The following is a 23,380-nucleotide window of genomic DNA, read 5'->3' as shown; positions in this document are numbered from 1 at the left end:
AAGAAAATATTGAATTCGGTTACTATAAAAGTGTTTCTCTCTCTCTCTCTCTCTCTCTCTCTCTCTCTCTCTCTCTCTCTCTCTTTTTTTTTTTTATATTTTAATGGGGACATATATAAGGCTACGTAGGGGTAAGCAATATTTGCCCTCTCTCTGTGCCTTGTAAGAGAATGGAGATGTGGTATGGCAGTATCCCTCCAAAAGGGCCATTTTCCCGTTTTTTATGACTAAATAAATTGGACCGGGCTATTTGCTTTATGATTGGGGCAAAGGGTGTGTTTGTTTGCCAGCGTGAACTCCTGCTTCATTCCCCCCTACGACAGACAAAACAGTCACACTCGTTTCGCCGTTTGAGAGAATCGGAAGCGAAAGGTGAAGGTCCCATTGCCTTCCTTTCCTGCCCTGATTTACCTGTTCATTTGTTCCTCTTTCTGGCTCGCTTTTATTGAGTGAACGAGGAAAAAAATTAAGGGCTAATCACCGCCTGCTCTATCAAGTCCTTCTCTCAGTTGTGTAGGCAAAGAGGGAATGTGAAGTTTACAGTTTTATTTCTAGGAGATGTGATGTCAAAAGTTACATGGAATGGAAACTGATAGTAATGGTAATGGCGATGTCGGAAAAATAGACGAAGTGGTCAGTCCAGGCTTAAATGTCTATTGCTTTTTGATGAACAAATTCATGACCCACGAAGATTTTGATGAAATTTTCTCTCTGTATTTATCTAACTTATAATCGTCGTTGCAAGCAGATGAATTACATCAATAAGGACAGACGCTTCGCTGAAGTTGACTAGTAATAAAGATATGTGACTAGTGTGTTTCTGAATGAGCCTTTTTATGCAGTTTGGAATTCGGTGTCTTTTTTTTTATATTAATGTTGCAGGAGAACATGTTCAGCTTTTGGGTTTGTTATTTGTGTGTGGCATATTTCCATTAGCTTTTTTTTTCTTTCCCTTCATCTCTTAGTATAATGAATTAATTAAAAACCTGTAAATCATTTAGGGCACTCTGTTGGAAGAGTTTCTACTGTTTATTGGAGTGGTGTAATATTAAGGAATTCCCGTGGTTTTTGAATGCTGCTATTTTGTCACATTTTGCCAGTCCTTGTTACTATTTGTAGGTCTTACAGCGACGAGAAGAGAAGCAATCACGATTGCAAGTTTCATTTATGAACTGGGTTAAACTACTTTATGTATTTTATGCAGTGTACGCTTGTAGATTTTACGAAAGTAAGGAATTGTACAGGCTGAATATATGCACTTTACTACAATATAAGTTACATTTGGACGTTTGAGTTGCATGTGTATTTCATATTTCCATTGCATATATTTTTAAAATTTTTAACTGATGCTCTTGAGGGTTGCCTTACTCCATATGCGACAATACTGCTGGTAGCCTTGTTTAGAAACTGTGTCAGCAGTTCTTATAAAAAGTACAAAAATAAAATATAACACTTCTGCTGAGCTATCCATTAACAGTGGCCAGTGATTCACTGTACTTCAGGGAATTTAGTGCTGGTGCCATGGGAACTAAGGTCTGTCTGAGGGAATGGACGTAATGCTATTACTTCATAATGCCTTGCACCTTCACCGTAGTTTTGCTGATCTCTTTATCAGTTGCTGTTTATTTAAGACTGTTATGTTTGTTGATTTTATTTTTCATTTTTATTGCGATCTGTGATGTTTTTCTCTGTTTACCCAACGGCATTCAAATCTCTGGAAGCTTGCTTTTGCCAGGTAGTGGTCCTTTTATGGTATTGTCTGCACAGATGTGTCCTCACCTTTATAATAACATTAGTTGATACAACGTTGGGGTTTCTCTGTAGGTTTTGCGAAAGTTTGACTGTACTATTTGAATTATCATTTTTGAAATATAATGTGGAAGTGAGGATGATCCAAGAAATAAAATAACAGAGAGAGCCAAACAAATTAGAAGCAAATCGAATCGAACGTTTCATAATTGTGCTGCATTTTGATCAGATATTATCATTCATCTTAAGTTCAAGAAAATAGTTCTTGAAAAACTTTTCAAAAACTTAGATTCGTTGTGAACTTTCGCCAGCGCTTAAACTCGTACTGATATTCGGTTGTTTTCTACATAGTTATTTTATTTTCTGTTTTATAAATTCATTTCTTTTTCTTGTAAATTCTATCATTGTGTACACAATACTCTGGATATTCTACTTAAAACCGGACCATCAGTTTTTTTTCTGTAGTCTAACAGGTAATGAGAGGGACCAGGAAGTTATTATATACATAAAATGATAATGAAGTATCATTATGGCTCATAAAACTGCTGACCAACATATCATTTAAAAGAGCAACTACTGACCCCATAAAGAAAGTAATTTCTAAATCAAGGTTTCAAAGCAGAAGTCATTCACTATCAATAAAAATCTATCAGATCTCGTGATGCAACAAAAATCATTATATTAATCACGTATCAAGATGAGATGGGGGTCGAACCACTTCTTTGGTCTTGTTTGTTGTGATCACAAAGGAACGATGAGGATGAAGGTATGAACAAAATAGAATTTTTTTTTCATATACAAACATATTTTCTGATTTTCTTCTTGAAAAGTTACTAAATGTCACACTGACCAAGAATAGCAGCTGGTGCGTCATCAGCTTTGCTTTTCTTTGTATTCTACTTTTATTTTTCCTGTTCTTTTTCGCCCACGTATACTTATTTTTTTTCTAATCTTGTCTCTTCTTACTTTACTGAAGCACAGAGCAAATATCAACAGATTTCTGCGTTAAAACGGAGCACCAGTAGCAGTTAAGTTTTATTAAAATGTCAAAACAGTCGACGGTATTGGGAGTAAAAGTAGACACCGAAAAAATATCTAAACTGATGTGAAATAATATCACCCTTTGAAAGATGACGATGTCATTAAGAAGTGACGCATTCGGTAAACTGTGTCTAAATACATTTTCAAATATGCACCAAATCTTTATTGAATATACCGTGTGGTCTAAACATCGCAGCTGCTTTCAGATATGCATGGTATTTTTATGATTATGTCGTGGGTACAAACAAACAGTGTAATCATTCCTGTGGGAATTATTACACGGGCCACTACTATCCTCATATCATATAGAAAAACAATCATTATAAAATTCACCTACCGTAAGAACTTACTAAGAAAACTGTAACGTAGAATGCTGGTGCAGCTGCTTCCACCTATGACTCATTTCCTTATGTCTTCACTTGGTATTATTGAATTCATCACTACTAGTAAAAAATATTTACAAACTGAAGTCGTGACGAAGGATTACAGTTACAATGAAAAATAGCGACAATGCCATTCCTTATTCCCTTCGGTTTCTTCTTCGCATAAAAAAGTAAAAAGGTGTTATTATTCCTTCTTTACATGATAGATATAAGGATGGAAAGAGCTTAATGCACGTTGTTCTTTCATTTTTTTTATGTGCGAGTTTGGTTGATAGTAACCAGAAAATGACAGAGATTACCCAGCTAGCTTGTCAATCGAAACATGGAAACACAGAAAGTGTAGACATAGTATCTTTTGCCACCTTACAAGGGCCATAAACGTATGGCGGATATTTTCCTGATGGTTGGTCAGCCCTCTCATTTTGTGACTGTATAGTTCCCTTGTAGGTCGTTTGTACGTGCTGAATACCCGTGTTTTGGTTTTGCTGAGGCGTCCTCTTCATCTTTCTTAGATTTCAGAGGGTTTATAATTTTTATTATTATTCAGGTATTATTTGTGAGGAAGCTGGCCTCTTCACAAATTTGTATTATACGTGAATAATTATGTTGTATTTTTGCAGTTTTGTAATTTGAATATTTTAGGCGTATTTATGCTTACTTAAATATATAAACATGTAAGCTTTTAAATCTAAAAACCGCATATATACACAACGTTCGAAACATGAAATATCAGTTCACTTTGCATTAACTAGGACATAATCTGCTGGAAAAAGTATACCTTAGTTTAGACCCACTGAACTGATTAAAAGCTCTCCTAGGGCTGGCAAAATTAGACTTATTTTACGTGGCTAAGAACCAATTTTATCTAGCAACGAGACCTTTGTGGAATCAACACCAGCTCCAATTCTTCATTGGCCAAAATCAAACAGAAGAGTGCTAGCCGAGAACAGACCAACCCTCCAATGAGGAACTACTCTGCCGAGAGATCAAGGTTTCACGTACAAAATGTATGTCTGTTTTAACTCTTTGTGACAACAGCTCCACTTTAAAACACAGAAAAGCTGAGCAGAATTTTCAAAAGAGGAAGCACTTTGCAATCGCTGTAAACGCTCTTCCGCATGAACCGACTTCATTCCTATTGAGCTGCAGTTGTTCACGGGACACTTGGACTTTCGTTAGTTATTAAGAAAGGTTTTCCAGAAGAATACTGAAATTTGCTGAAATTTTTTGAAATTTCATATCAGGGCACAACGCAAGTCAGAGGTTTGATAGTCCTAGTTTTTCACCCAAGCGGTTTTGTAGGCGTTGGTGCTACCTGGCTCTACACTGGGGTGTGGTGATGGGATGACTTTCATCATAAAAGACTATGGGCGTTGCGGAATGAGTTTCGCGGGAATTCATTGGAAATGATGCAACGACCGCCTTGTATAATGACAGTAGAAGTTACTACAATATTATCTGGCAATGGAGTATAATGAAAATAATGCGTGAAAACTTAGTCAAATAAAAAAACGGAACCATTCACAAACTACCATGAGTTGGAAGACGGAACGAGTAGAAAAAATGGTACTTTCGATTAAACTAGAGAAGTTCAAGAAGAGAAATTTATGATTTATTACCCGCTTTACGTCAGAAATTACTGATCCGTGTTTTTTTCATAAGGTACGCACATGCGCTCGCATATTATCATCAATTTCATAGCTCGTTTTTCTTATAAGGCTCACACATACGCGCGTATATTATCATGAATTTTGTTCCTCGTTTTAGAGAGAGAGACAGTACCTTGTGTAGGGTTCTTCTCGTCCCGAAAGATGTTCAGTGTGTGTGTAAACACGCAAGCAGCGAGCGAGTAAAATTGAGCTCAATGCCCTACCGTTAGAATATAGCGAGTGGCGGCGGCAATTCAGCCAGGCAGCGCTGCAGGGTGGAGTGGGACGGGCGAGAGAACAGGAGGGGTAGTGTTGTGTGAAGGTGGAAAATCAAAATTAATTAAAACAGGAAAACGAGAGGTTTGAAAACACTGGGCTACCCAAGCATATGAAGTGTCTCATTATCAATCGGGATGGGAGTCTGGTCATCGAATTCTCTCTCTCTCTCTCTCTCTCTCTCTCTCTCTCTCTCTCTCTCTCTCTCTCTCTCTCTCTCTCTCTCTAGTACATAGCAACCACGCTACGTTACAAAAGTTTCGTCCCAGTTACAATTTTATTCAAATGAAAAATTGTTTTAAAAGAGACTGCGCTCGCTATTATATCTGAGAATATTTTTTTCGTTAGATGACGTTTCGATATATAAGGAATAAAATCTTGATTAGTTTGTGTTAAAATGATGGAATTCGGTTTTTGTTTTTATTTATTTAAAACATATTATATGAAAGGGACAAAATTTGGAAGCTTAGAAAATAGATATATGCTTATTCCGAGTAGTCTTGCACTTAAAAAATCAAAATGAAGGCAATAATAATTCCTATTGAATTTAAATCTAAAACCTAAAAATGCGCACACAGTTGCTCTAAACAAACATACACACGGAAGCTGTTAATTTGCTAAGAATAAATCCACTTTTATCCCCTGGCAGCCACTGTTCCAAAAGCATACGAACTACTACGTCGCGGAGGCTAAAAATTCTACATTCACCAGCAATCAGGGCTCCATTCATGAACTTGGGTCTGTGCTCTTCAATTTGGGGGATTCCAATAAAAAGTATCTCTTCATTCTAGAGCTATTCAGCAGTTAAATAAGGAGTCCCTTCTGTGACACTAATTGAAAGGGAATATACACAATCCAAATGCTTGCTGCTCTTGTGCCTAACTGTCGTCATTTGTTTTGTTCGTTGTCACGAGATGTTGTTTTGTTAAGAAAATAAAAGGCAAGAAATAAGCTTGGTAGCATGAGTCGTTTTGTGAAATATTTGGGTACTCGAGATGCAAAAATGAACTATCATGAACTATCAGAGTGGGTGTCAAATAATATACTATTCAGGAAGGGATAATTTACAGCATTATTGTTTACTCTCTCTCTCTCTCTCTCTCTCTCTCTCTCTCTCTCTCTCTCTCTCTCTCTCTCTCTCTCTCTCTCTCTCTCTCTCTCTCATACACATACATATACACACATTTACAAATTATATATATATATATATATATATATATATATATATATATATATATATATATATATATATATATGTGTGTGTAAATATGTATGTACATGTATATATGTATGTGAGAGAGAGAGAGAGAAGAATATATAATAAAACAATATTGAAATAAGTTGTCCCTTCCCCGAATAGTTTATTATTTGACACCCTTTCTGGTTGTTCATGGTAGTTCATTTTTGCATCTCGAGTGCCATATATATATATATATATATATATACATATATATATATATATATATATATATATATATATATATATATATATATATATATATATATATATATACATACATACATACATACATACATACATACATACATACATACATACATACATACACACACCTTTTTCCTTTGGAAAAGTGTTGGCCCCACGGCCTTCAGTGTCTTTTAAAATGAGGTTGCAGGCTTCATGTTTACTATTTTGGTTGCAGCGTAGCAGACTCGACTGCTAGGTACATGGTTCTGTAATTCGGTGAGGAGAAACGATATATAAGTAATATACCGAAAGCTTTCCGGCTTGCATGGAACTGAACCCAGATCTTCTTGCGGATGAAGCGAATGTTTTAAGCACTGGACTGCTTTATATAATTCTTATACATGCTTAATTACATATGTATGCAAAAATAAAATGGCAGGCCGTAACTGTAATGACAGTACCACTAGAATTTTATGTTGCGCATAAAAATGCAGCAGAGAAAAATATGTTTATTTATGTTGCAGATTAGTGAAATAACTTTTCCGGAATTGAGCTCACTAATAGGCTCAGAGTAGTTTTATGCGTTTACGAGGAACGTTTTATAAGGAATGGATCTTTGTAAGTGTCATGCACCTGGTCTCTAGTTTTCAAGGGTACGAAGCGTCGATCTGCTTCAAGAGGGCTTCATGGAATGCGAAGTCGACTAGATTTGATGTCATTGCTCCAAGAAATAAGTGTTTGTATAGATGCTTTCATAATTTATGACCTCTGGTCATACACAATGATCAATTTAACACTTCCGCAAATGAATAGTGGCTTAATATAATGTTTATCTCCGATTCCTGTCTGTGATAAGATGTCTCCAGAAAACTGAAGTCAGACTTTTCACAATCATCGCAAAGCATAATTTACACAAATATTCTTGCGTGCGAGGTTTTTGTTGTATTTTTAGCCCTCATATTCTTGCTCACCTTGTATTTGCTGCTTGATGAATGTCTAAACATATCCAGTATTGTGTTAAAACTAACGTTCTTCGTGTTTCATAGGAATTGATGCGGTGTTTCAGTTATTTTGTATTTGTGTCATACATTCAACATATCAGGATACTTTATGTTGATCTGTATATTCTTGTTTAAGAACTTTATGCAATGAACCTGGAATTGGGTCAACTGATTGTAATAGTAATTAGACACCAATAGAGGTATATGGATGGATGCATTGCTCTTTATAGTGCTTGCACGCTTAACGAAAGTAAATGGCAAAAGGGTGAATAGAAATGCACATTGTGCGGATGGATATGCCAAGCAAAGATTGAGCTATATGCAGCATTGTGTGTATGCTCATTGACTCAGACAGAATGTCATGTGCTGATTTTCTTAGTAATGAAGAAGTAGAGAAGGACGAAGCGAGTGATTATTATGTTCTCCATTCAGTATTGTACACTATGCACAGTATAGGAAATATGATACGTCTAACAAACGTGTAGTGTGGGAGAATCACACTCGCTAATGTTCAGTATTATTGGTGAATGGTTGTTTTTTTTTATTTTCTTGTTATACTTGCACATACACAGCATTCATTGATGCATATACTCGTACATAACATACCATACAATACCTTGCATTGGATGAAGTTTCTTGATCATGGATATGTACTTTGCGTAGGCTTGTTATGCTTGACTATTTAGCTATGTGTATAATATGCGTTTTGTAAACAGACAATATGTCTAATTCCAATAAAAATTTTAGGTTAGTCGGGGTTAGGGTAGCCTAGAGTTAACATAGCCCATGACTGCACTTTGGTCGTATTTGCACCAACCTTTGACCTTTTAGAGCGAATAATGTAGGGTTATTATTTAACCAGTTTTGAAAATGTATCATTTTTTCACAGTTGGCTGAATTTTCGCAATATAAAAAAAAATTGTTTTCGCCAGGTGTTTATAATGCTTCTAGGATGACCGAACACAAAAGATCTCTGAGCTGAACGATATCATTTAAGATTTGCTAGTTTTCTTTTGAAAACGTAGATTTTTATGGGAAGTAGCTTTGTAAAATTGAAAACAGTAACTGAGGATGCTTGTGTCCATGGAAAGCAAACTCATCTCATCGTTAATATATTTACTTGTAACATATATGTAATTCGGAAATCAGTATCAGGTATCATGATAAAGTAACCACAAAGTACAAAAATTAATCTGGGTTGTATTGTAATTCCAAGTGGCAAGAATTGTAAAGCAATAAATGTAAAAGCTTTATGTAATTATTGAGGTATATTAGTAATTTCATCAAATGTAAGCATGTTATTAACAACCTCATAAGCAGGTGGCAGTTTAAAATTACATGTTAGGTTTGCATGATGTGTGTTAGCCGTCAGCGGATTTAAATTTTCTGTAGCAAAAGGTTGGTTCTAATAGTGCCAAAACAGTTACCTCAAAATGATAATTTATTTTCAAATGATATTCGCCCCTTGAAGCATAATTATCTTTTATGTTGCAGACAGTTATGAATTGTAACTTCGAACATCTTTAATGTCGCAGAAAGTTATGAATTGTAACTTGGAACATCTTTAATGTTGCAGAAAGTTCTTAACTGTAGCTTGCGCACTCGTTTCCCTTTTACCTTTCTGATGGTGGCATTTTCTTATTTTACTAAAGCGTAATTACCTTTTTCTGAGTCAGTATTGGGTTTGTTTGACTTTGCCATTTTTTTTTTTTTATAGATTGTAGCTACCCTGTTAGGTACAAGCGTTGACCTTGATCCGTGTAGGTACATTCTACCGCACCATGGAATTGACTTGAGAATCATTTTGCAGACTCCGAAGCTTTTAGTCATGATAACAGGCGAGAAGTGAAGAAAAATATCGTGCGGAGACATTTTTAAGGAATCATTCACCCTTAGCATCTCATGAATTTACCGATGTTTGGTAAAAATTGAGAAACGACATGCATTGCTTGTCATAACTACCACAGTCGTAGAACCCGATTTCATCCTGAACGTAATGGTAGTCTATTTTCATCACAAGCGTAAGAGTACTAGCTCCTAGCTGAGAATAATACATTGACTATTTTAACTACATGAGGGAATTTCTTATACACTGACTATTTTAACTACATGAGGGAATTTCTTATACATTGACTATTTTAACTACATGAGGAATTTCTTGCAAAAAGAGCAGTTCTCTGAAACAAATACAGACCTGTTGTTTTTTTAAAACTGGTTCATGGGCAACAGTAGATTTAATGGGCTCAGGCATTTATATAGATCATAATTGATAATGACTCTAATGTACATATTCCTCTGGAATTCAAGTTTTACAAATCGTAAAAGCACATTACTAGAATAGCCCAGTAATAAGTGCGTAACATGTGGTTATATATATATATATATATATATATATATATATATATATATATATATATATATATATATATATATATATATATATATATATATATATATATATTTATATATATAAATATATATATATATATATATATATATATATATATATATATATATATATATATATATGTATGTATGTATGTATGTATGTATGTATATACCTATACTTTGTATACATAAATACATAAGTAACCCATAGAATTGACATTGTATTGTATAAAAGTGACATGAATGGATTCAGTGACCTTATCACATACACACACACAGACACACACACACATTGACATTGTATTGTATAATATATATATATTCATATATATATATATATATACATATATACACACATATATATATAAATGCGAATGAAAGAGTAAATGTGGAAGCAGCTGAGATGAATTGCTTGCATAGTATATTTGGCGTAAAAAAAAGATAGGGCGAGAAATGCTTATAAACTTAATGGAGGTGGTAAAAAGATTAGTGTAGGTGATTGGATGGATCTGAATGTTTTGAGGTGGTTCAGACATATGGAAGGATGGTAGGTTAGCAGGAAGAGTGTAGAATTCGGAACGGTTAGGAAGGAGAGAAAGTCCTAGGAAGGAAGGGGTGGAGAGATGATGCAAAAGAGCAAAAGATATTGGAAAGGAAGTACCTCAACATCCAGGAAGCCAGAGAGTCAGAGCTAGATAAGAAGGGAATGGCGGGGGCGGGGAGATTCAGAGCTCTGCTGAGAACCTTCTTCTTAAGTACTTGAAGCAGCTGATGTATAACTTTTGTGCACATCGTGTTCATTCACGATTCATTAGTTAAAGTGTGAATGTGCTAATGAATGTTGTAAGTCTTCATTAGAACTACCCATTGTTAGGGGAAATTTCTTTAATGTTAGGAAAAAAAATGTAAATACATTATGCAAAAAAATTTTTGTATGAAAAATGAGTGAAAGTTACTGAATATAGAGAACAGAAGAAAGCCAAATATGAATGATGCAGGAATGGAAGGGGGCTAATATACCATTTGGATGTTTATTGAAATGACTTTAGAGAAATATAGGACAGGTAGTTAGTAGCTTAAGAATGGAAATGGGTTACGAGTTGACATGTATATTTAGATAAAGGGAAAATTTCAGTGATGGTTGAGAATCATTAGAGCTTTGAATCATTTAGTTTACCTGGGAACGTGTATTTTAGGGTATTGATTTAAAAAGTAGGGTTATGATATGATTCATGGCATTTAAACAATGAAAGGTTTATAGACTTAGTGTTAGTGTTAATATGAATAAAGGAGATTTTAAAGTATAAATAAGAGGGATACAGTTTGGAGATTGATAGGGATGTGTGCTGTATGGACAGCTTATTGAGATTAATTCGAATAATTATGGTGAAAACAAAGATTATTTTAATGAATGTGGGAAAGTTACTCCTCCATGACATGTTAATATTTTTGTGAGTGGAGTGTAACAAAAAGTCGGAGACAACGCATAATACGGGTGCAAGTTTATTGGGTAAGAAAAGGGCTGTGAATAGATACAGGGTTGTTGATTACTTCAGGTAAATTAGACTTCAGAGGTTATAGTGAAAAAAAAAAAAGCTACAGAGTTGGTGAAAGAGTTTGAGAGTACATTTTGAGGAGAAAGATGCAAGTTGAATGTTATGAAGAGTAAGGTTTTGATGGTAAATGTAAACCTGGATGATTGATCAGTGAATTATAGAAGAATGAAAGTGGCCGTCGTAGAGTATGTGAAACAAAGTAGCCAACAGATTGGCAGCATGAATGAAGGGGCTGGTGAGCCATTACTCCTCTGTAAAAGTGAAGTGTGTATGTTGAGTACGAATGAAGAAGGAAATGTTCTAAGCTGAAATGATGCATTGTTTGTGAGTAAATATGAAGCGAGAAGAGTTGAAAGGTTGACGCAACAAAAATGTGGCAAAACTAGCAGAATTGAAAAGACGCATCAGAACTTTTGAGACGGTTAAATCGTATGGAGAAAAACGAAAAGGATAGGTTTGTGAAAGTGTACGTCACTCTGGAGAAGGTTGAGAAAGAGATTTAAAAATGTTTGCTACATGGTTTGTCTTTGTAGTAGAGTTGTTCGTAAATCTTCGTTGTAGGAGTATAAAGTGGCTACTGTGGTGGAAGTTTTTTGCAAACAAGTTCATCGTTGATCCAGCGTTTGTGTGAAGAGCTTGACGGTGATTGTTGCTTAATTTATTCTAGGAGCGACCTCTTGGCTCGTACATGAGAAAACTCGTTTATTTATAAAAAAAAAATTGTAAAACTAAACTGTATGTTGAAGAGTATACAGTTGGAGACGTATCCGGAATTGAATTCATAATGGCTAGTCTGTTATACGGAAATGAAATCCTTTGGATTAATTGCAATACATATTCTGTTACTGCTCTAATAAGCCTTATTTTTGTAAACAAAGAAATGTTGTCATTGAAGCCGAAGAGTATATGAGAAGTGTTAGATTCCTCTCTGCGAGTTAATATTGTACATATAAGGTCTAGCGTTCTTTTGTGGTTTACTGTAGTTGTAGATACTTAGTGAAAGTTACCAGAAATCTTAGAAGTTCAGTCTTTGTCTTAGTATTAATAATTTCGTCCACATTTACATAACTAACGCTGCCAAATTGAGATTTATATTATGAAGGAAGGAAGGAAGGATCCGTTATTAGAGTTGATTTTTTTTTTAATTTCCTTATTTTCAGGTAGTTGCCTCCATTATTTCATCTGCGAAACATTTGTCAAGGATTTTGTAAAACACTACTGCATTAATTTGAATCAAAATTTCATGCAAAGTGCCAGCGTAATGTCGTATTGTGTAAGTTGTATAGTTTATTACCGTTCAGTGACAATTATAAAACAGTGACCCAGATATATTCGGAAATGGCACGATGGACAGTCACGCTCGGACACCCACCAAGTTACGCAAACTCTCTCTCTCTCTCTCTCTCTCTCTCTCGTAACAATGTTCTCTCATCCAGTTCAGTTCATCTTTGCTGCAATTTGTTGGGTGGTTGCTAATTTAAAACATGAAACTTGCAGTGCATAATTAGCTCTTTTTTTATTTTATAAATTGTGATGATGTTAACTTCATTTGATCAGGACTAGCTATTTTGTTATTCTTTGGCGAGTCGCAGTTCGTCATTATTTAAACCAAATTATAAGAGCAAGAGAAATTCCACAGAAAGTCATCGTGCTTTAGAAATGTTCATTTTCCTGAAGATTGACGTTAGATTTCATACGCAAAACGGCAAACTATATATGTCGAGTAGGAATTAGTTTTTTAAAGGTGGATTTTTTTTTTGAAATGACCAGTGTACATACTGTTTACCTCTCTCTCTCTCTCTCTCTCTCTCTCTCTCTCTCTCTCTCTCTCTCTCTCTCTCTCTCTCTCTCTCTCTCTCCACTAAAGAATTAGGCAGAGAAAATGAACAAAGACCGTACTCGCAGTTGTCCCTCAATTATATTTTAAAGCTTCTCTTGGGGATCAGTCACGAGTAGTTAAGTATGAACGAAAAACCCGGGAGAAATATCACGGCACTTCTAAAAAGCACTCATATTAAACTTTGTGGTGTCACGAACACTGTCCTCCGGCGAATGTTGATATAACTTTTCTAACTCGTAAATGTTAGATTTTGCTCGTTAAACTTTGCTTTCAAAAACGTAACGAAATGGCAGATGCCATAAACAAATAAAAAAGAAAGCACGAAATTTACGCTTCATATACTTATTTATTTATTTTTTTGAGAGGCAAGGTTCGTTGAAGTTTGATGCGGTATCTACCGTTTCGCGTAAAAATGAATGAGTATGAATAAAACTATGAAGCAACGATAAGCGGACAGTAGTGTATGCGGACATTACGTATTCATCCTTTCCTCCCATGATCCTGGAAATGGGTTCGAGGTAATCGCTCTGAAAAAAAGGAAATGAGGAGAGCGTTGTCAAGCTTTTGCAGTACGAAGGGATGTGGTAAGCTTTGATCAAAGTTTTCTAAGCATGTTTAAGTATCATCGGAAGCAAAAGCAGATGACAAATGTTTTTACTGCACGTGGAAAATGTTTTAGAGAAGATGAAATATGCTCAAATGGCTGAATATGCGAGAGGGAGGGAGAGAGAAAGAGAGGAGGGCTCTTTCGTCATGGAACTGTAACATTTTTCCTGTACGTTGGCTGTGTCTCCTAATAAAGGCAGCGCACTCTCTCAAAAGTCTTAGGCTAGCGGAACGCCCACTGGCTCTAGTGCGAGAGACTTTGACCTTAGTGAAGTATCGAAGGGAAAAAATGCCTCCCGTTTCGTGGTTAGAGATGAGGAGGGAGGAGTTAGGGGAGGGTGATGGGGAGAGAGGGAGTGGGGAGCGGAGGAGGGAAAGCTTTGAGACTTGTTTCCCCTCTTGGGCGATATCGGGCTTGTGCCGCTGCGGGCTCAGCAAGGGCCCGAGGCTCAGCCTCAGTTCAGTGTGTTGCCAATAGTCAGCGAGAGTGAACGCTCCTTGCGAACTCTTTCCCGCTCCACGTGTAGCCGACCACCAGCCGGTCTTACCGGGAAACTTCGACGAGGCCAAACCTTTGCGAAACGAATCTTCTCGGCTCTGGTCTTGGTGTACTGATACGTCTGAATTCATTAAAAGTTCTGTTCATGACGACCGTTCAGTTCGAAATGGAAAATGATAAGAAATGAGGCGGTATCGATGCTTTTCTTGCACCTGCAAGAAAGATGTAGCGATAATTCAATCAGTTTAGTCATCGTAGCTTGATTCTGATTCATTTTTGTAGTAGTTTTGTTTATAAAGTGATTGAAACAATGCTAACTTGAAAAACAAAAGCTGGAGGCAACGACATGCCCCTTTTGATTTCATCTTGGCGAAATATTAAGCATCCAATAAATGCAGATATCAAGAAGAACAGATTTCCAAACTAAAAGTGAATTGAAGTGGAATTAGAAATCGTGCTAACAGTTGCTAGAAATCTTTTCATGAAGTTATCTGGAAATAAACTCAACTTTTTACTTAGACTAATATTATGATCATGAGTGGCCTTTAGGGTCACATCCAGATTATGCCAGTGCGACCCATTTTTGCAGCTTTTACTGAAACACGGTTCCGTAAATCGGGTGTTACGCATTAAAATGAACCGACCTGTTGCAAAATTATTTTTTTCTGTGGTGAATATGAGAGGCAAATTACCTGCAGGTATTTGGAAAGAGGTTTTATTCTCGTCTTGACATTTTGCAGTCGACAGATTTTATCACTCCTTAAATTAAGCTAATTAGCGTTTTCTTGAAGCAGAAGATCTCTGCGAGAGACAAATATGAGATTTCCACATTAAATGCTCATTTTATTTGAATCTTATGTTTCTCATGGTATAGGACGAAAAGTTCATATATTTTGGTAATACGAAAAACTGAAAATAACCGGAAATTGTAAAACTGACGCTTCCGCCTATGAACAGTCGTCGGTAGTAAATTAATGTCCGTAGCAATATAACTTCCGCACTTGGCTGGAAAAATAGGTCAAAGGAATTGAAAGAAGCCGCGTTCCCATTACATAGAAAAAAATAAAAAAGCTTGATAAGCAACAAAGGCACGGGCAACCGCAAAACAGAAAGCTTTCACTGAACATAAAAAAAAAGAACCGTCTTCCTTATTTCGGTCTTCCTACTCCAAAGAGGAAGATAAAAAACCAAAGGGGAAAGAGGTAGAGATACGGAAAAGAAAGAAGAGAGAGAAAGAGAAAAAAAAAAGATGGGCAAACCTCCAAAATCAAGTTCCCCGCCGCTGGCGAGAAGGATTCCAATGAATTGCTGCTGCTGCTGCTCCTCCTCCTCTTCCTCATCGAGGTCTAACGTCACCATCGGCAGCAGAGTTCTGCTGTCGCTTCACTTCACTTTCCTGCTCCTCTTCTCAGGTGAGCCCTTTGACGAACCGTCGACAGCTGCTGCTGCCGCTGCTGTTGTTCGGTTTTTATTTCAATCGTCGCCTCCGTTCGTCCCGGGCGAAGAAGAAGAGATCATCGGGGCCTCGCTCGTTTATCCGTCCTTTTTTTTTTTCACCTCATCATTCTTCGGATCATTTCAGGTTTTCTCATTTTTGTTTTTCTTTGCCCCATTATCATCCTATTTCGGGATTTTTCTCATTGCTGTTTTTTTTACGCTCATTATAATGATAACAGTTCGAGTCTTTTTATTTCCCTTTTTCAGTCAGTTTCTTCTTAATATTTTACACCATTGCAAATATGTCCTTTTGTTTGTCTACTTTAGGTATGGTGTTCAGATATTATAGTATATTCCAAATGAATTGATCTGGTAAAGAGCTTATAATGAATTTTTACTGTTTAAAATATATTGTAAAGTATCTGCAACCTCCTAAATACTCAGAAAGGCTATTTTAAATTCAGGAAGGCGGGAGATAACAAAGTTTACGCAAAACGAGCGTAAAAATTAAAATTCCACTGGGAGCGAGTAAAATGGACATCTATATTCACCAAATGTTTAACGGTAAATTCATGCTGAAATTGTTCCCCATCTAAAGTAGGATTATTGTTGCAGATATTTCTCGGCATTTGTCGACGCATTTTTTACGATAATTTTGCATAACGTTTTGTAAGGTTTACTTGGGAAAGATAAAACATTTTTATATTTTATTTTCACATCTTTAGAATCGCCAATAATAATTTGTTTGGTTTTTATCTTAGAGAAGGTTTTTATGTTGTATAACCTGGTTTCTGTAATAAGAACGCTGAGTATAATGCTGGCGATGAATAAAAAGATCAGACGATAGCATACATTATTAATGTATGTTTAAGCATTTAAAGAGGCGAGTTTTTATTCTCCTAACTATGAATATTCAAGTACACAGAATGATAAGTCTAATCGCTCTTGTTTAAATATATCAAACGGGTTTCCCTTCGGTGTATCTTATAATTTTTCTCCAAGGTTAAAGAGGCTAATAACTTAATGAAGTTACGTACTTCTATTTTCTATCATAAAACTTGTAACATAATATATTTACGTTATGTACTATGATGTACATTTTATATATTTTCAAGAAATATTTTTTTGTAATAGTCTTACAATAAGATCCTAAAGAGCAGCACACGAAATTTGAATAAGTCGGAAATGGTCCTAGTGGAAGGAAGGGCACTCTTTACGGCAAGGTGCAATTATTTCTCTCTCGAAGCCCATTATTTAAGTGTCAATGTCCCTTGGACTTCAGTAACCTCATGTTAACAGGCAAGCTTTTCCGTAAGTAGATTTAGCGGAGAGAAGTGAATCTCACGAGTGAATTGTATGGAATGGAAAAGTGAATGTTCTGGAATTAAAAGAAGAGGAATAGTCTAATTGGGTCGCGGTTTTTCTCATGTAACAATTTCAGAGTCACAGAGTAAGGTGAATCATGATGATGATGGTATTGATATTTTTTTTTATAAATTTTATCACTGTCAGCATTAATAAGGGAATGAATAACGGGAAAAGGAAAGCTAAAAATCGGTTATTGTAAAGAGGAATGTATTATGAATTTAAATAATGAATTTTAACATACTCTACGTTTAGTATTGAAAGTATTATATATTATATATATATATATATATATATATATATATATATATATATATATATATATATGTATATATACATACATACACACACATATATATATATATAAATGTGCATATATATATTCATGAATATATGTATGTATGTATACACAGTATACAAACATACATATATACAGTTATAAATGTATATATACATACAGTATATATATATATATATATATATATATATATATATATATATATATATATATATATATATATATATATATATATTTGGATCCTTTAACGTTGAATCTATTGACATATCTCGCGGTAGTGGGTGGTGGGAATTTATCAAGTGACTGGAACGTGTTATGTATTAAGTTTAAAAAGACGCAAGTTCAATAAATCCAGTGAAAACATGTTAGAATTATTAATAGTTTTGCTTTGTGTACTGGAGTTAAGCTCAATCCATGAAAATCGCAGTTTGTCAGTTTAGATTTTTTATTGTATAAAAAAGAAATGGAAAAAGGAATAATGTATACAACAGAAAGCGCCCTTTTCGGCTATAAGAGACGGAGCGCTTGCGAACGGCGATAGGAGTTTGGTGAGGAGTCATTTGCCATTTCCAAACTGGTTGGTTTGAAAGTGAAAGGGAATCGCATGTCTTCACTGATATCCTCATAGCTAACGAAGAAAATGATGAGTGAACATGAGTAATGACACTGGCATTTTTAAAGGAAGGAAGGCGCCTGTGGATTACCGGGATTCCCCGCCAGTGAAGCAGATTTGACAGCGAGTAACGGTAGCAGAATTTCACACTTACATTTAAGAAAAAGAACCAAACAACCCATATTTGTATAACATATTGAGTACAAAATGTCATTTTAAAGGAGAAAGCTTTCTCTCTCTCTCTCTCTCTCTCTCTCTCTCTCTCTCTCTCTCTCTCTCTCTCTCTTCTCATAATTGTGTAAATGTATACAGTATGTGATCGAAACGTGAAAGAAAGAGATTTGCTCGGAGTACTGTTTTTATGTTCGAGTATTTGGATTTGCTATTTAAAAGCAAATGTATACAATTAATTTCCGCAACCAAATATAGCATGAATGACCCTTTGGAATACACCTTTTCAAGATCCATTCCTCTGCCACATTTCAAATCAAGTTATCCTCTTTAGTAATAGCGTGGTGTCACGCGTCTGTTTTTTTTATGAATTCGTTAAAAAGTAAAGGGCATCACCGAATTCAAATTTTGACGTATTTTTAAACTTATTTATGTCTTCATGAGCGATTCTGAATTTGATCTGGAATCGATGGTAGAAAATGCAAAAAGTTTTCTTCATTAAATTTAATGTTTCAGCCGGAAGATTAAAGAATTGAGACCTTGTTGTTCTCATTATTTAATAGAAAGGAAAAGTTAGCATACGATCTCTTTCGGGCACTATTGCAGGGTATTACAAGATAGGATGGAACAGAGACGATAATGAATTCATAGAGAAATTCAGAGTAAGATACCTCTCTTTTATACTGTTTATTAAGGCACAAATAACTTGTTAGAAGATAGTTTTAGGAAGATAGATTATATGCAGATAAAACTGTATGTTAGAAAGATAGTTTTGTACGCAGATAAAAATGTATTCAAATTCCTAAGTTCTCTTGGCCACGCATTTGAACAAAATCATCCCTGAAAATACAACAGACACTTTTTTTTCTTAGTTGAGACCAGTGGGGGATGTTCAAACCGCAGTTTGAACAAAAACTAAACAAATTGAATGAATAAGTTGCTGTTCAACGACAGGTACATTTCAGCCACTGAAGTCGTTCCGCCCTCGCTGCAAACGTTCGCAGACTTTAATGCCTATCCCAGCCACAGCGATATCCTATTTTTTGTGGTTAATGACGGGATGTTACATAAAACGAGCCTGCATTCAGAATCACGCAGAGACGCCCTACACCGCACAGGGAAACACCCAGATCCGATCCAGGCCCGATCAGTGATCGTTTCATGAACCACTACATGAGCTACGACGCTCTATTGATTTGTTTCATGTGCCTGAAGCAAGGATTTTCATATCTCCCATTGCTGAGAGCTCTTTTACATTCAGCGGTACTGACAGGTTGAAAATGAATAAATAGATAAAAGTACAAAATCTGAGCTTAGATATCCCTGGGAACCAAATGGAAAAGTAAGCCAAATGTCAAGGCTTTTATGCCTTGGGTAATTTTTTTCATTCCAGACCATTGTCCGCCGTCTTTTCTCTGGGGTCGGCGACGAAGAATTGCTTCTTAAGGTCAAAGCATCACATACATAACATTCGAGAGAGTTACATAAAAATTCCACCGAGGCAGTAGAGTGTGTGAAAAATATAATCTTGTCTTTTTACCTTTGCAAGGCCACCTCCTGACTTGTCACGACTGCTTCGGGCTGTAATTTTCAGAATTACTGATTCCCGCTGGTGTATTTCTGCCATTTAAATAGGTGGCCGAAGGCGAACTCAATTATGCATTTTCATGGGCGCTATAGTTCTTAAAAAATTGTGTCAGGTAGGTCATTGGCTTATTTAGGAAGGGAAGTGAACGTAACAGTAATTATAAACGGTTTAGATTTAACTCTCTCTCTCTCTCTCTCTCTCTCTCTCTCTCAGACACACTCACACACACGCTTTTGGGATGCGAGCGAGTTCATAATTAGAACTAGAGATAACAAAATGCGAATGAACATTATAGGTATTTATCATCGTTTTCCATGTAAATACAAAGGAAATTACACACAAAGAGGTGATGAAATGGGCATGCGTTTTGTTCCCTATATTTGTAAACACTCATGTAGTATTATTCAGAAGATGAACCCTATTCATATGTACTTACATATACATTATATGTCTTTGTATGCATATAACAGTACTCTCGAGTTTCATGGGATAATGACGACATATACATTATATGTCTTTGTATACATGTAACACTACTGTACTCTCGCGTTTCATGGGATAATGACGATGAACAGTAACAAGAACTTGCTGTGACCTTTGCTTGGAAATCGAGGTGAAATGACGCATCTCAGCGTTCCATTGAAATGCCTCATATTGAGTGAGAGTATTGGGTAGGATGTCGATGGAACCGGAATGACACTGAGACTTCAGATGTCATCTATATGGAACAGAAAATGATCTTCTTGCAACCCGATATTTGAAGTAAACCGCAAAATCTTTTACCACTAGTTCTCTGCCATTCTTTGTTTATTATTATTATTTTTATTAGTATTGTTATTAAGTTCTTTGGGCTTGCTCTTATATCTCTGTTATATATCTCCTTTATTTTTCGTTTAGGTTGTTTATTAAAGTATTGTATCTCTCAGGCTTTTGCCTTACAGTCTTTTACTTTAGTTTTTCTGCTAAGAGATGTAACTTTTAGTTCCGTTATACATTTAACGGTATTTTCACTATTGCCGTTGTAATGTTAACAATTATAAAAATACACGCTCTGGACAGATTATTTTTTCAGACTTATTTCTGATTTCAAGTCGTTGCGGCAATCTCTAAGAATCCGGGGAATATTTTCTAGCTCCTGGTGTAAACATATGTACATTTCTTAAAGTAATCCAAGCTATGTAGTACAAGAACACAGTCTGTTATTCGTTAATCTTTTGAACTAGTTTACTTGCGTCTGATGACAAATATATTTAAAAATAAAATTCGTACCGCAGTGAAATTACGAATGCAAATTAATAAGTATATTCGCATGTGACGAAAATCCTTAACTTATTTTGAAAGTGTAGCTGTTAATGAAGTTATTTTTGTAACTAATGTAATTATTATTATTGTTGTTACTTCTGTTGTCATCGTAGTACTGGGTGTTATAACTTCTAATTTGTTTGCGTGACAATCTGAGTAAAACATTCTGAATTTGAAATATCAAAGTGGTTTTTGATGGTAGTTTGACTAATGTCTTTTAAATATACTTCTAGTTGAAGATAGAGTTAGGATTTCAAAATATCGTTTCTGTCTTTGAATTCTGATACTGCTGCTAACAGTGATAATAAACCATACCATATGATTTTGCTCCATGTATTTGCAGTTGTTACACTGGTGTAAAATGTTACGTCATTCAAGTAGATTTTCACTAGCCTGTAGTTTAATGTACTAAAATAATGCACCAGCTTTCGAAGGAAATTAGCACCACTTGTCAGCTCGATAAGACCTTCAGTGACCCAAATCTGGATGTCCTTCGTATCTCGAGGATATTCGCTAATAGTAATCCTACTAAATGAAGCACAATTTTTGCTTGTTCCATTTGAATAGGGCTCATCTTCTGAATAATAATAATAATAATAATAATAATAATAATAATAATAATAATAATAATAATAATCATGTCCATACACTCTTTTTTAATTTGTTTTACTTACATGTAATATCCATCTACACCCAAGGGTTTGAATGATAGTTTATTGGTATTTCCGCTTGGGCCGTCCTCTCTTGCCACTGACATCTAAAATACCCAAAATGAAGATACTTTGGGTCAAGCTTTGGGACAGTACCAGACGTCCTTTAGGGTCTGGACGATAGTCTACGGGTATTCCCTCCCGGGAGCAGTTTCTCTCGCCATTAGCCTGCCAACGAAGTACACAGAATGAGGATACCTTAGTCCAGAAAGTCTTAACATGCGATTATTAATGGCACTACCATTGATGACCTTAGTACAGATTGAAATTGTATCTTGACGACCTTGATTTCCAGTCCTTCCTTACAACACGTGAGTCATACCAAATATGCAAATAACGAAAGAAAAGAGAATAAACTTTATCAAGGCAAGCGAAGAAAAAAGATACGTAATTTTATTCATAATATCTTTCAGACATCAATATTTACATTAGCTCTTATGCATATCCAATTTGTATTTCAGCAAAGTTAGGACTAAAGAAGAAACAAGATGAATGAGTGCACTAAATTAAAGTTAAACTCAGTGGCAGAGAATGGCACAGAATTAACTTAGATGTGTGCAGCCTTTTGTTTTTTGTTTTTTCTTTTTTGATAATCCATGTCTTTCGTGTTCGTGCAAAGGAAAATAAAAATTTGCATCATAAAGGAATGCTATTGTAAACATATGTAGACCTCAACGTTTCATTGACTGTCGGGGTTATTGCTTATAGTAGCGTGAGTTTCTAATAATGACTTTTTGTGATAACCGCTTATAAATTTTTGCTGTTAATGCTTATTTTACAGTAGTGCAAGCCCGTTTCCAGATTGAAATAAAAGCGAAATTGAGAACAGATTAGAGAAACGTGAGGAGGAAAACCTTTGGTACATGCAGGATAGCCGGCACCAATATCATAAAAAGTAGATCCTAGATAAATGCACTCTACGAAATGTGATTAATGTCGAAGCTTTCAACGAGCGATATTTAGTTTAATATTCGCTAATGGAAAAGCAGTGCCGGTCAGCATTCCCCCACTTTGTTCGTGAACATTTTCTTCTCCTCTGACTCCAGGCTTTGAGGAATTCTCTCCTTGATTCCGTTCTCCTTTGGTAATTGGTCCCACTTATACTAACCCCTTCCTTTTCTCATTGTTCAGTCCTAGTCTACATAATAATGTTATATTGATATCGGTCTCGCTGGTTTTCGCATAAAGAAAATATAAAATGTGAAAATGGGCGAAACCATAAACAACGAAAGGATATCATTTTGTATTTAGGTCAGTTTACACATAGTTTGTTACAAAAACAGTAATTAGGCTCATCTGATTAGGACCTTATGTTCATAAGGTTTTAAAATTTGGTAGAATAGTAACTCGGCTCATTAAAATTTAAGTCTTTTCCCCCCCTTTTTGCGTCAAAAACAAGTCTTCTCTAAGTGTTCAAGTGTCAGGTCTCGCATTGCTGTCATTACGAATAATAGACAGTGACGAATTTCACGTTGTTAAAAT

The 23,380-nt window shown here is 35.5% G+C and overlaps 1 protein-coding gene across 2 annotated transcripts in view; it reads left to right on the top strand.

The window, feature by feature from the left end:
• The window catches only part of LOC136835393 (lachesin-like), a 570,016-nt gene that overhangs the window by 75,758 nt on the left and 470,878 nt on the right, over nt 1-23,380 (top strand). The window contains exon 1 of one of the 2 annotated variants that reach the window (XM_067098879.1): nt 15,536-15,826. The exons of the other annotated variant lie outside the window; for it this stretch is intronic. Within the exon in view, the coding sequence (XP_066954980.1) occupies nt 15,664-15,826 (163 nt within the window). The 5' untranslated portion in view covers nt 15,536-15,663. Of the gene's footprint in view, nt 1-15,535; nt 15,827-23,380 lie in introns of those variants that run through there. 2 annotated transcript variants of the gene reach the window in all.

The sequence above is a fragment of the Macrobrachium rosenbergii genome, chromosome 55 (assembly GCF_040412425.1).
Source record: "Macrobrachium rosenbergii isolate ZJJX-2024 chromosome 55, ASM4041242v1, whole genome shotgun sequence".
Classification (NCBI taxonomy): Eukaryota; Metazoa; Arthropoda; class Malacostraca; order Decapoda; family Palaemonidae; genus Macrobrachium; species Macrobrachium rosenbergii.
This window is presented reverse-complemented; position numbering and strand designations above follow the sequence as displayed.